General features: G+C 44.9%; 1 protein-coding gene across 1 annotated transcript; it reads left to right on the forward strand.

Annotated features, from left to right (window-relative positions):
- The first annotated feature begins 648 nt into the window (after positions 1–648).
- Positions 649–4822, forward strand: THUMPD1 (THUMP domain containing 1). Its single transcript, XM_068146822.1, has 4 exons — positions 649–875; positions 1245–1425; positions 2322–2570; positions 3133–4822. The coding sequence occupies exons 1-4, from the start codon at positions 666–668 to the stop codon at positions 3453–3455; spliced, it is 963 nt and encodes a 320-aa protein (XP_068002923.1). The 5' UTR covers positions 649–665; the 3' UTR covers positions 3456–4822.
- Positions 4823–13439: the final 8617 nt, after the last annotated feature.

A 13439-nucleotide genomic window follows, 5' to 3' on the forward strand; every position in this document is an offset into this window, starting at 1 on the left:
ATCATCTAGTCCAGCCTCCCCTGCTGGAGCAGGATCACCTAGAGGAAATCACACAGGAACACGTCCAGGCAGGTTTTGAATGCCTTCACAGAGACTCCACAGCCTCTCTGGGCAGCCTCGATGCAAAGAATTTTGTCCTTGTATTTGCGTGGCACATCCATGCAAACCTTCCAGTTTGTGCCTACTGCCCTTTGGCAAGTCACTGGACACCGCTTGAGAAGAGTCTGGTTCCACCTTCCTGACATTTGCCCTTTAGATGTTGATAACCGCTACTGAGATCCTCCTTCGGTCTCCTCCAGGCTACCCAGGCCCCGTTCTGCCGGCCTCTCCTGCTGGGGCAGGTGCTCAACCCGCCCGCAGCTGGTGTGAAGCCTGAGGTGAATCCGCATTTCCAAGGGGGGCGTTTCTGGGTATTTTTTACCTCCAAAGGCACTGCGCTGCCTGCAGCTGCACTGTCCGCTCGGCTTCCCCGGAGCAGCCGGCAGCGCACGGCCGCTGCGGGAGGCGTCGGTGCCCGGTGCCTGCCGGCTCCCCCGGCGGTTTGCGGCAGCGCCGAGCCGGGACAGCCGGGCCGCAGGGGGGCGCTGTCCCCCGGTGGGCGCCGTGGCCGGGCGGCGCGGAGCTGACGCCATCGCGGTGCGCGGCGGCGGCAGCGGGTGGCGTCAATGGCCGCGGCGGAGCCGGCGGCGCGAAAGCGGCGGCCGAAGGGCCACTTCGCGGCGGGGCGGGCCAAGCGGCCCCGCGGCAGCGGGCGGCAGCTGGAGGCCGGCATGCGCGGCATCCTCATCACCTGCAACATGAACGAGCGCAAGTGCGTGGGGGAGGCCTACAGCCTCCTCGGCGAGTACGGGGACCTGCTCTACGGGCCCGAGCAGGTGAGTGCGTGCGGGTCCGGCCGGTCGCTCGGTATTGGGCGGGAGGCGCCCCTGCGCGGTATCGGCCGCCCCTCTCCGGGTCCTGTTATTCGCTTCCCGCAGCCCAGCAGCGCTACCGCTGGCGGGAGAGCAGCGCCGTGAGGCCTCCTCTCCCATTCTGTGTTTAAAAAGCCCTGTTGGTGTTCACGACGCACATGAAAATGCAGGTTTATGTAAGCAGATCCCAGCGCAGCCCCTCGAGTTGGCTGGCGAAAAGGCCTTGTGCCCCTTACCTCCAAGGCCCAGCACGTGGTGGTGCCCTGCTGGCGGGTTTACACGTGGGCACTGCTGCTCGGTACTCCCCAAACAAGAGATGTGCCTTGTGTGAAGTTTTCAGATCAGGAGGAGCGACCGTCTGGAAGCGAGAGGGAGGAGGACGAGGACGATGTTGAAGCTGCCCTGAAGAAGGAGGTGGGCCAGATCCGCGCCTCCACCGAGCAGAAGCTGCGGCGCTTCCAGTCGGTGGAGAGTGGTGCCAACAACGTGGTCTTCATCAGAACCCGGGGCATAGGTGGGACAGCAACTGGTGCTGCTTTATGCTGTGGGGATAAATGGCTCTGAACAGTGTTAGTAAAAAGCCACAGAAGGGGACTTCCAAGAGACTTTTATATGTCAAACAAATACAGGATTTCCCCTGCCTTTGGCATTGCCACTGAATTTTGTCATTAGCAGAGTTGCTAAAGGTAGAGGAATCTGCCTTAACCATATAGAATAGAATAGAATTAACCAGGTTGGAAAAGACCTTCAGGATCATTGAGTCCAATCTATCACCCAGCACCATCTAATCAACTAAATCATGGCACCAAGTGCCTCATCCAGTCCCCTCTTAAACACCTCCAGTGATGGTGACTCCACCACCTCCTTGGGCAGCCCATTCCAATAGCCTATCAATCTTTCTGTGAAGAACCTCTTCCTAACATCCAGCCTAAACCTCCCCTGGCACAGCTTGAGACTGTGTCCTCTTGTGCTGGTTGCCTGGGAGAAGAGACCAACTCCCACCTGGCTACAACCTCCCTTCAGGTAGTTGTAGACAGCAATAAGGTCTCCCCTGAGCCTACTCTTCTCCAGGCTAAGCAACCCCAGCTCCCTCAGCCTTCTCCTCATAGGGCTTGTGTTCCAAACCCCTCCCCAGCTTTGTTGCCCTTCTCTGGACACATTCCAGCAAGTCAACATCTTTCTTAAACTGAGGGGCCCAGAACTGGACACAGTACTCAAGGTGTAGCCTAACCAGTGCCGACCAAGTACAGGGGCAGAATGACCTCTCTGCTCCCGCATAATTTCTGATGATCCAGTTTTAGTGTAGTAACAACTCTATGCAAAAGTATTTGAGGCTGATGGCTTAGAGAGGGGAAGAGGAAAGAAAATGCCTTCCAAGTTGGTTCTTATACCCAGGTGTTTTTCTTGTAGAACCTGAGGACCTGGTGCATCATATATTAAAGGATATGCATGCCACCAAGAAGAAGAAAACGCGAGTCATCCTGCGCATGCTGCCCATCTCTGGAACCTGCAAGGCTTTTATGGAGGATATGAAAAAGTACACAGAAACGTTTTTTGAGCCTTGGTTTAAAGCCCCTAATAAGGGTACTTTCCAGATTGTTTACAAAGCTCGTAATAACAGTCATATGAGTAGGGAAGAAGTGATCAAGGAACTGGCAGGTACGTATGGCTTTCACGCCAAGCAGACGAGTATATAAGCAGCCCACAACTGCATGCAGAACGTAGGTCAGGTTATTAAAAGTGGATTTAATAGGCATGCAGAGTAGTTGCTTGAAATCTGTTGAATTAAAAAAGCACCTCTTAAGACTTAAAAAAGGTGGTGCTGATGTCTTAAGAGACAAGCAGAAGAGAGTACAGTGTTGAATATGATTTGGAGTGCCAGTTACATGTGCTGTGAAGTGATTGCTGTCAGACTCTTTCTCTGGATGCTGTAGTGAAAACTCAGACTCAGAAAACAGCTCCACCATACTGGACTATTTGGTTTCTTGGTAATTGCAGTGGAAGAGTTTTCCAGTTACTTCAGTCTGGTGGTAAATTCTGGTGGTGTATTCTAAGAGTCCTGCTCTGTTCCACTATTTTAAGCAACTACAAAACCAAGTAATTGGTTACAGCTAAGGATGATGTTGCCTCCTCTCTCTTAACTTTAATCCATTCAACAGGGCATGCTTAAGTTCTGAAACAGTTTTTCTAGCACTTTCTAAACTACATCTTTGTTTTACAGGAATTGTGGGCAGCCTCAACCCAGAAAACAAAGTCGACCTTAATAACCCACAGTATACAATTGTGGTGGAAATAATAAAGAATGTCTGTTGCTTAAGTGTGGTGAAAGACTATGTCCTGTTCAGAAAGTACAACCTACAGGAGGTGGTGAAGAGCAACAAAGAAGACACACAGCAAAACCCATCAACTGTGACAGGAGAAGAGAACTCAAAGGTAGAAAAAACAGAAACTGGGGAGGAGGAGGAAAAAGAAGCAAAAGAAGAGAGCAAGAATCAAGGTGAATTAGGAGCTGAGCCCAAGGGGAATGATGCACTGACTGCCTAGAAAATGTGGTAGAAGGGAAAGGTAAACATGGTCACAACCTATTAAAACCAGTTTCCCTAGAGTTCTGAAAGGGTGTTTTAAAGAGGAGAATGGGGTTTATTTAGAAGCCTTGTTTTAAAATCCACATGTGTAAGAATCCTGATGTTCTGTGCAGGTGGACCTGACATTACAGCAGATGCAAGAGTGCTCAAGAGCGCATCCTAACCTTTCCGGTGAAACTTGCTGTCATTCTTCTGTGGCTTTGTTCTGCACTGCCTTTACCTAGCACAAAAAGCATGCAGATGGAGATGCTGCCATTCTGACTTGGATTGACTCTTTTTTTTATATCTGATGGCAATAGAAACCAAAAGGCAGTGCAGAATCAGCTCTATCAGGAAGTATTGACAGAAGTGAGAGATCTGAAGAGGACAGTTGATTGCAGAGGGTTTTTAAGGAAGAGGACTGGTGTAGCTCAAGGTGTATTTTTCTGTGAACCATGAATAAGCTAAAACAGGTAACTTCCTGTATGATGGAGGGTTATGTATATATATACACACAAACACATCAATCTACAAAGATGTGCTAGTTCTTAAAAGTGAATGGGAAGAACTGCTATGATCAAATACTTGAATACTAGGAGACAGTTTGGACTAAGAGATTTGACTTCTGGATCAGTACAAGAACACTGCAGGTAGTTTTAGCTAAAACTACAGGTGTGTTTACATCAGCTGTGCATACAGCATTTACTGGTTTATGGGAAATGCTATAGTGACAAACCAGAATCTTCTTGTGTAATTACCTGCAAGTAGCCTTTTGCTGCTCTTTCCAAAGACTTCATCCTTGGTGAGGTGTATAAAGTGTATTGGCTTTGTTTTTTTCCCTTGGGTCTCAACATTTGAATTAAGTACTGCTTGGAAACTTCTTGTGAAAGAAGCTCTCCATTATACTATAATGGACAAGGGGAATTAAGTTTGATTTTTGGTACAGTTTTAGCTTTACAGTATTAATTTTGTTCCAGGTCTGTCAGTTCTCTTTTGTTACAGCAGCTTTTTTGATACCACAGTGACTTCTAAAGGGCAACCCAAACCAGTTCAGTTATAACCTGCTTTCCAACAGGGTTTTGAGTGTGCTTTCTGTACAACTGTCTAGCTTTAGTATTTCATTTCTAGCATGAAAGCCTGTGGGTTATTAATGAGAAAAGACTCATCTTGAAGAACACCTCTTGTTACTTGTCTTGGTTTAATGCAAAGGATTTGTTCAAGTCTCAACAGTTTAATTTTCCTCTTTTCTCAAAATCTTTTCAGAAGTTGGAAAGTTAAGACTACTTTTTTCCCCCCCAATCCTGTCTCCCCTACTACCCCTTTATTAAAACTCTGCTTTCTAACCTCCATCAGTGTTTTTCTTTACATTTTAAAGCTTTTTGTGTGGATTAAACCCTGCAGTGTCTAGGTCACACATAAGAAAGAACCATTTGTGACCAGACATGAAGGACAGCTGTGACTGGTGGCGGTACACAGAATTCTATACAGGCAACTTCTCTTACCAAGGACAAAGAAAGACTCTTGGATAGTTTGTGGTTCTTTGTTTTATTGTTTTCCTTCTCTCTCACTCCTCTGTGTGCCTACTGGACATACAGCTCTTCAGAGGGAACTGCTGAATAGCTGCCATCCGTTTGTCAAGCTTATATCTGATGTGTAGGTGCTGTCTGTGCTGCTGAAGATGTTTGTAGTCTTTTACTTCTGATTGTTCATAGTTTGCACTTACTGAACATTAATTCCTGTATCTTGAGGCTTTCAAGATTCATACAAAAAGGGTGCTTCATTTGGATGCATGGAAGATCTACAGCCATTTCTGTGAACTTTGCTGCACACTGTTAGGATTTCCTCAACAACGAGCCTCTTGTGAGTTAAGATACCTGGTCTCAAGGAATGGACACAGTGCTCCTTCACCTGGTAATCACTTCTGCTTGTACTCTAATTCTGAAAAGCATCAGGTGGCTGGAAGGATGTGTGTGCATACACCCTGGTAAGGAGGCTGGACAGCTGTTAAGTAAGAAGAAGCAATTAAAACCAAGTTGGGAGTTGTTAAACTTTGTGCATTACTACACAGTCACTGCCTCAGAGGTGAAATAAAATCCTGTGTTGAGGCACAGTGGTACTAGAACAGCTCCATTGTGATTGAAACTGATGGGGTTAGGACTTTTAGGTTGCTTATCAAAACTAAACGTGTCCCCACTCCTTGTTCCTCAGTTCATTCCGTTTGATTTTCCCCACCATATTCCTTGGCAGCTGCTGGACAAATTCAATCTGATTAAAAAGAGGGAAAACAACCACCAAGTACAATGAGCAGATTTATAGTGTTGTTTTGCCATTTTTTTTTTTCTTTTCCCAAATTTCAGAACAAGAGAGGCCTGTGGCCTGTTTATTTTAAATGAGAGTTTGATGACTGGGGAAATAGCTGGTTTTAGGTTCTGTTGCATCCTCTATTTTCCATAATCCTCTCCAAAATACCACTTGTCATTTTTCTTGCACAGCACAGAGTTGGGCTTTGTTTGTGACTGTGTTTGAGCTTTTGACTTGCCTTTCTGGGGTACTTGAATGGAGCAGTGACCTTCTTGACATGCTCTTGTAATTCACAGGCCAGTTTCTTTGGATCTTGTGACTTAAAGGGAGGAGACAAGACCACAAAAGCTTTTACCACCTACAAAGAGAAAACAAATACAAATTACATTATTTAAAGTAGAGCAACCTAACAAATGAGGCAATTTATTGAGAATAAGGGAGTATTGCCTGCAATACAGATTTGCTATAGCACACCTGTGCAGCAGAACAAAACTCACTTTTGTATAAGCAAATTGAATACCAAGACAAAAGACTGTTCCTGCCTTGCATCAGTAAAGGTCTTAACTAATGCATGATAGAAGTTGCAAACTCTGCTTCCAAACTTGTAAGAGTTCTGTAAAGGAATGTGGATCCTAGAGTCTTTTCTGTAAACATGTGTTGTTAAAGGTGATTCTGCTAAGAATTGATGTGTGCTTTGATCCACTGCCTGGAGAATTTTGTTCTTTATCTTCTCGAGGAAAGTGTTGCATTCATAGTTTCTCAGTGAGTGCTCCACTCACTTCAGGTAAAATGATGGAGAAGTTTGTACACCTGGAGGTGCCTGTGGGGTGAATTTTGTCATCCCTCTCTGCAGTGCCATGGAAAAGGCTCTGCCTCCTTGCAGACCTTGCCTCCAATACAGAATTTCCATTACTTAAGTATTTGGCTATGAGGGCCTGTGGCAATCACTGTTGAGGAGCTAGGTGAGAGCTCTAATGCCCATTGATTTGCAGTACCTGGTGAGGTCCTGCTGTACCAGCACGTGGTAGGCAGTTGGGGAACTGCACAGAGTGGTCACTGGATACCTGCACAAGGTCTGAAAAATAAAACAAAAAATTGGGTCAAACAGTATAATTTTGGGAAAAAACTTGCTGCTAACTGCTCCTTTCTGTACCATCTGAGGACATGAATGTCAAGATGTGATTGTAACCTCACCTGTATGAAAAGCAAAGTAATTGCTGCCATTATCAGTGTTGAAGAAAGATGTCACAGTGCCCCAGCCATCAGCTGCAGAGTTGGTAGACTGACTGTGGTAAATCACTGCTGTATCTTTTTGGTCCTGATGCTCACTTTACACACAAGGACCATCCACTGGTATTAAACCCTGGCCCTGGAGGTGCAATGTTAGTTTTGCAGGGGACTTCAGTAAAACCCACATTTGCCCATGGACAAAGTCAGGCACTTCAAAATGGAGGCACCTAGAATTATAGGTTTCTTTTGAACAGTTTGCCTCTTTCAGTCTTTGATTTAGCTTCCCACTTTCTGAAATGGACTGCTGCAAATCTTTAGACATAGTGCAGTTCCCTCAGCTGTCCTGCCAAGGGGCCTGAGCCAAGCTTCCATGAACTCTGAGTTGTGAGTAATGCTGTATTAAAAGGTTGGTTCAGGCTGGCAAATTTATATACCCTCTTTTACCTGGAACAAAGGATATGGTTGCCTTGCTAGAAAAAGAAAGACCTCTGTTTTCAGACACATCTTCATTTCTCACCCATTAACACCAGCAGATGATTCACAGTCACTCAGGTAGAGCTCAGCCTTACCCCTTTTTTTTCGTTTGTTTTAAGCTCAGTTCTGCCTGCAATGAAAAATTACTCAGAGAGGGGAGAAAAGTAGTGATAAATAACAGCAAGGGACGTGCCCTCATTCACCAGCTTTCACTCCAGCCATACCATGCATAATAAAAGCAGTCTCTGCTACTAAACTTCATTTTGTGCAGAGATGTGAAACCCCATGCACGTTGCAAGCATGGTTTTGCAAGGCCAAGGAATTAATACAAAGAAGAAAACCAAGCTAGCAGCTACCATTTAAGAAAGAAAATGAAACAGGATGAGATCTCTCAAATAACCCCCACATGTCAGGAACATACATTTCTCCACAGAGGTGCTTTGAGCCATTTGGGAACAGCACTCCTCCCTTTGTATTAGAGTAAAACTCAGATGGGCTTGAGAAGCTTGCCAATAATTGAGGAGCAAACCAATCTCTCAGCTCCAGTGTTTGCCAGTACTGACTTGCCTTTCTAAAGGGTCACAGCAGTGTAATGACTATTAATTTACATGTAATTCAGCTCATTTCTCATTGCAATGGTGAAATACAGTAGGGGGAAGCTTTCAGTAATACCAGTAACTCCTCCTGATTGGAAGCAGCTGGTAATATCCTGTGCCCAAAAGAATCGTGCTGCAAAATCCTTCCTGTATTCTGTTCTTACTCAAAGAGCAATCACCTTGTGGTTGTGCCATCTTAAACCAGCTAATCCCATAAACCCAAGAGGCTTAGTTTTGTGGCCTCCCTGGGAAACAACATGAAATATGAGTACCTGTTGATTGTGAGCATGGTGTTCTTACCTCTAACGTTGCTCTTGAATCAAAGTGTGGCATGGCATGTACAAAAACACATGTGCCCTGAAACCATGGCCCAAAAACACTCCCAAAGGCTGCCTTTACCCAGGCAGTGTCTGACATATTCCACATGATGTCTGAGGGAGTCAAATTCATCCAGTATCTGCTGAAGACAAAGGTGGCAAATAAAAGGGAGTCTGCAAGTGGAAATGAAGAATGTGAGGAGGTTGAGTGGGTTAATTTTGCTTAGAAAGGCATGGTGAATATGATCTGAAACATGAGAGCTCCAATAAATGCCTTTTGCCTACCTTTTATACTGATGGCAAGGGTAAAGGAAATGAAATGGTATCCTGAATCACTATTTAGCTTGGATTAACAAGCAAGTAGTTTCTAAAATGAAGCCATGTCCCATATCAAACAAGATTCCTGCTTCCTGGGTACAAATTCATTCAGCTGAAGAGACCAAAAGAAGTTACATGTGCAGTATGGAGGGAGCCCCATCATCTAGCAGAATTTCATCACATACAGAAACTTTCCTGTGTGCTTCATGTTTCAGAGCTATAAAGGCATAATGAGCTGAATACTTTACCTTCCACAGAGAAAAGAACCCAGACCAAGGCTTCCATAGGAATGTTCAACCATTTTGGGAGAGCCTGTGGCACCATTGGTGAAATAGATTGCCATTGGATCCTGGGTTTTTGTCTTCACACAGTTATGGACAGAAGGGGCAGCCCTTAAGTGCAAGATCCTATGAAACAATGGCTGTTATCACTCAGCACACTTAGCTTGTGCCCTATATGTGTAGAACTGTTCATACAGTGAAACACAGGGGTTAAGAGACCACTGAGATCCCCTCACCAATTCTGTATTAAAATGTTGATCTCCACATCCACCCCCTCCAGAGTAAAAACACAAACTGGCTCTTTCTTATTTGCCTCCCTTAACAACCAGCAAAAGGCCCAGAGCCCTCTGTGATACCTTCCAGCCTGAGTGTGATCAGCTGCAGGAAGACCCACCATTTCTTTCAGGAGCTTCCTCTAGTCAGCTGTAAGTGTGGGGAAGCCCAAACCCTTGGTTGTCTGGCACGTGACAGGGAAGTATTTCTCATCTCTTGCCAGGGTGACAAAGAATTGTTTATCTTTCTTTGTCAGGATGGACGTTCAAAAAGGTTTTGCTTGGCACGCAAACATTGCCAAGGTTGTGTGTGGGAATGCCCTCCCCAGTCCAGCTGTCTCCCTGCGCTGGCTGGCAGGCAGACAGACAGGCTGCCCAGGAGCTCTCTCTGGAGCCCCTTGGCCAGCTCAGTAGTAAGGTAAGGCAGCTGGGGACATGGAGAGCTGGGAAGTCTGGGCAATTAGTCTGCTAGGTAGGCAGGCTTCCAGTGATCTGGCGAGACAGTGTACCAGGCAGGACAGCAGCTCAAGCACTCTGGGAGGACTGGGAACCTGACAGCTGAACAACCCTGGAGCCAGAGAGCCAGCACTTTACAAGGCAGCCATCTGGGGAAACCAGCCAGCCTACCTGCCTGCCCACCAGTGACAGCCTTGGCACGACTGATGCAGTTCCAGACAGTATTTAGGGTTTATTAAATCAATGTTGCCCTCTGCCATGAAGCTGAGCCATGGAATATTAGCCCAGCATGAAAGACTATTCATAAAATCGACTTGGCAATGTTTTAGTAGCTCTAAGAGGTTTGAGAATGCAGTTTTACTGCTTCCTCTGTCTTCCAGTTTCATGATACTGAAGTGGGCAGCTGTTTGAAGTGGCAGATGGAAGTACAGCGGGACTGTACTGGGCTGCACAGGTAACGCTAGTTCAGACACCTCAGCTTGTGACAACACATGGCACATCTTTTACAAAGCCCTTTAAGTGTCCAAGGAGCTGGAATCCCACCTTGGAACAATTGTTTCAGTGGCACAGATGCTTTTAACAAGCTATCAGCTGGTAAAATCACACCTAAGGCCTTGAGCAGATCACAGGAGGGTGTTTGCTTCCCTTCCCCACTCTGCCTCTCCACTCCTAGTCACAAGCATGGCAGTGAGGAACTGTCTGCTGCATGTCATTTTAGTAGCTGCTTTTCAGCAGTGAGACAGGTGAATTCCTGTACGCATTAGGCTCACTTTGCAGTAATCTTTTGTAGTCCTTCATTAGCCTTATTCTCATCTAATTTTAGGAATATGGCTTTGAATCATTTGTATAAGATATTTTCTTTTGAGCTTTAGAGGGTAAAGGGGCCACAGCTGTCAACAGAAGAGGCTTTCCTGTCCTTTTCTCCATATTACTTCATAGATACATGTGACAAACTTCAGGCATCATAAGGCTGCACTTATTTTTTAATTAGGAATTTGGTTATCCCCACATATTCCCTTTCTTCATAGAAAAGAGACTAAATCACTTCTGCCACCCCCTCAAAAGGTACCGAGTTCGTAATGAGATGTAAGTGCACAAGTATGTTTAAACAACGTGAACAAATTTCCATTAGGGATAACTGTGATGGAGTTAAAGTAGAAGGCACTTACTTGAGCGAGTCACTGAAGTTCAGCCATTCAGCCCTGTTGCTTTCAGACACAATTAGCTTTGTTTTCAGAAACTGACACTTGGACACAACCGAGTCCACTGCAGGAGCAAGCACATCAGTTGTAATAATGCACTTTGCTTTGGAAGCCAGCAATCTATAGCCAATGTCTTGTGCTGTCAGTTGTGTTGTCCCTGGGATGATGGTAACACCTGAAAGGGCAATACAATTAGAAATTCATCAAGTAGTTTTCTCTTTCAGTCTCCATCACTTTGTAACTTCTCCTGATTTGTTGAAAGCCAGCACTGTTCAAGCCAGAAATGAGAAGGTAAAACAAGTCCCCACACCTGAACTTGGAATACAGATGTGCAGATCTGAAGTACAAAATCACTTCTGTTTCTACAAGATTCTTTGCTCCAGGCACAATGTAAGCAGAAAGTACAACTTGGGTCCAGTAAATACTAGCAGCTTGAACTTTAAGTCTATCAACATTAAATCAAATTGATTTAGCACAACCAAATTGATTTACTGTGATTGACACAAGCCACAGGAAGTGAAAGAAAAATGAAGGTAATTTTATCAGTCATAAGAGACTGCCCCTGCCAGCCCCTTTGGTTGCCAAATGATCAAGCTACAGAGTCAAATGAGGTTAAATGAATGCAGAAGAGATGTGATAAATATCTTTACTGTTGGGTTGAAAAGAAGCATGTCCACATTCTTTGCACCATTGCTCAGCCTTCCTTTTGTCCACAATGCCCCTTCCTCCCCCTGGCATTTGCTCTGTGTATGTTGGATAGCAAAGTATCATGTGGCTTTCCACATTCTCTCATTGATTTCCTTACCAGACTAATGCTTTTGTTACATCTGCATTTGTTCTGAAACATCCAGAGGTGAATTTGGCTTCAGAAAATACCATTTGAGGTTGTGTATTACCCTGAAAACACATTGTAAAAACAGTGAACTAGAGCTGTGTGTCTGGGAACATGGTGCTCAGGATAGATCCACTTTCAGAGACTAAGTTGGAGGCCTTTCATTTTTTTCCATATAGTCTGCTCATAACATATTGTTTCTTATCTCTGTCCCTAAAAGGGTCAATAAAACAGGCCTGATTCCAGAACTCACAGTTAATCAGAGATGTCTTTGTAGAATTGGCTACTGTTTCATTTTCCCCTTAGATCTGAACCAGCAATTGCAGGTTCAGACCTAGAAGATGTTCTTGCATTAAAGAAACTACTTCTTCAGTCTATTTGATACAAGCCAAAAAGGTGTAACTGCTCTCTGGCAGTCCACCTTCCTTCATAAAAGTGAAAATCATGTGAAGAAAAATGAATAAAACACAACATTTTTTTTCCTTTCTTTTTTTTTTTTCCCCACGTGAGCAGATAGCATCTTTGTGAAGATTTGAATCTATGGACAACTGCTCAATAAAAACTAATTTCTCAGAGTGTTTAAGTAGGCTGTGCTTACCTGGAGATGTTATTTGTGATCAGGTGAGACTTTTTTTCCCAACTCCACCTCATGTACCTTGCCTAACACTTCATGGGCAAACGCTGCCATTTCCTGCATCCCTCCAGCTGTCTGAGCAGCTGTAGACCTTTGCTGGTGTCACACAGCATATTCTGTGGTGGGGACTGATTTCCCCCCAAGAATGCAGATTTCCTTTCTCCAAGTACATTCTGAAGAAAGGCACAAGCACTGAAAAAGCTGAAAAAGAGATGAAAATAGTGCTGAGTATGAACAATTGCATTTCTGGTTCACTGCCTTTGGAGAATGGATAATCGACCATACATTAATACATAACACTGTGGCACCAAGGACTTTGGGAATAGCCACAGTGGGGCTTTCTTTTCAGATTCCAGAGTTAAACATTTCATGAGCACTGGTATGATAAAAATAGGAGGATCTTCATAAGCCTGGTGCCAGTAAATATCACCTGTAACAGCTGATGGAAACTTCTGTGGAGAAAACACATGTGGGCCATCAGCTCTGAGCAGGACAACCCAAGCTTAAACTACAGGGTGACAAAGGGAAGAGACACAAAATCCATGGTCTGGAAGGCAGCAAGGTGATGCAGTTACTCCAGCTATTCCATTAGGAGATACCTGGCTTAGGTGAATCTACTGCAGTCACAGTACATTCTGCTGGCATTGCTGCCACAGGCAATATGCCCTGCAAGGGGAAGTGCTGTTAAATAACACCTTGAAAAAGGCTACACACAAGCATTCTGACCTCAAGCTGTTATGTGTTTTGTAGCAAAAAGTAAAGCAACATCCATTTCAGAGCTCAAGGGTGTGAAAGACACAAGATCCACCTGCAGAAGCCTCTTGGCAGAAGTCCTCTCCTGGGACTTGTGTTTGTTTGCCAGTTAATAACTCCATTTTCCTGAAAGGTTATAAACACCTTTAGTAAAGGGGACTCTTCTTATTTTCCCAGGCTCTTGGTAGAACAGCAGATGTGATTGTGGGTACTGTGCAGTGGGTTTACAGCAGAACCAGGAATTGTTGAGATAAATAACCCTGGGCTTTTAATAACAATAACAACAACAACAACAATT

The sequence above is a fragment of the Melanerpes formicivorus genome, unplaced genomic scaffold (genome assembly GCF_026170545.1).
Source record: "Melanerpes formicivorus ecotype bairdi unplaced genomic scaffold, bMelFor1.0.p_v2 SCAF_14, whole genome shotgun sequence".
Classification (NCBI taxonomy): Eukaryota; Metazoa; Chordata; class Aves; order Piciformes; family Picidae; genus Melanerpes; species Melanerpes formicivorus.

What these genes read in the sequence shown, in the direction of transcription:
- THUMPD1 (XM_068146822.1), top strand. Translation starts at nt 666, where the DNA reads ATGGCCGCGGCGGAGCCGGCGGCGCGAAAGCGGCGGCCGAAGGGCCAC. An exon ending in CATCAGAACCCGGGGCATAG is followed by an intron (nt 1,426 to 2,321) that starts GTGGGACAGCAA and finishes TTTTTCTTGTAG; the next exon opens with AACCTGAGGACCTGGTGCAT. An exon ending in AGTGATCAAGGAACTGGCAG is followed by an intron (nt 2,571 to 3,132) that starts GTACGTATGGCT and finishes TTTGTTTTACAG; the next exon opens with GAATTGTGGGCAGCCTCAAC.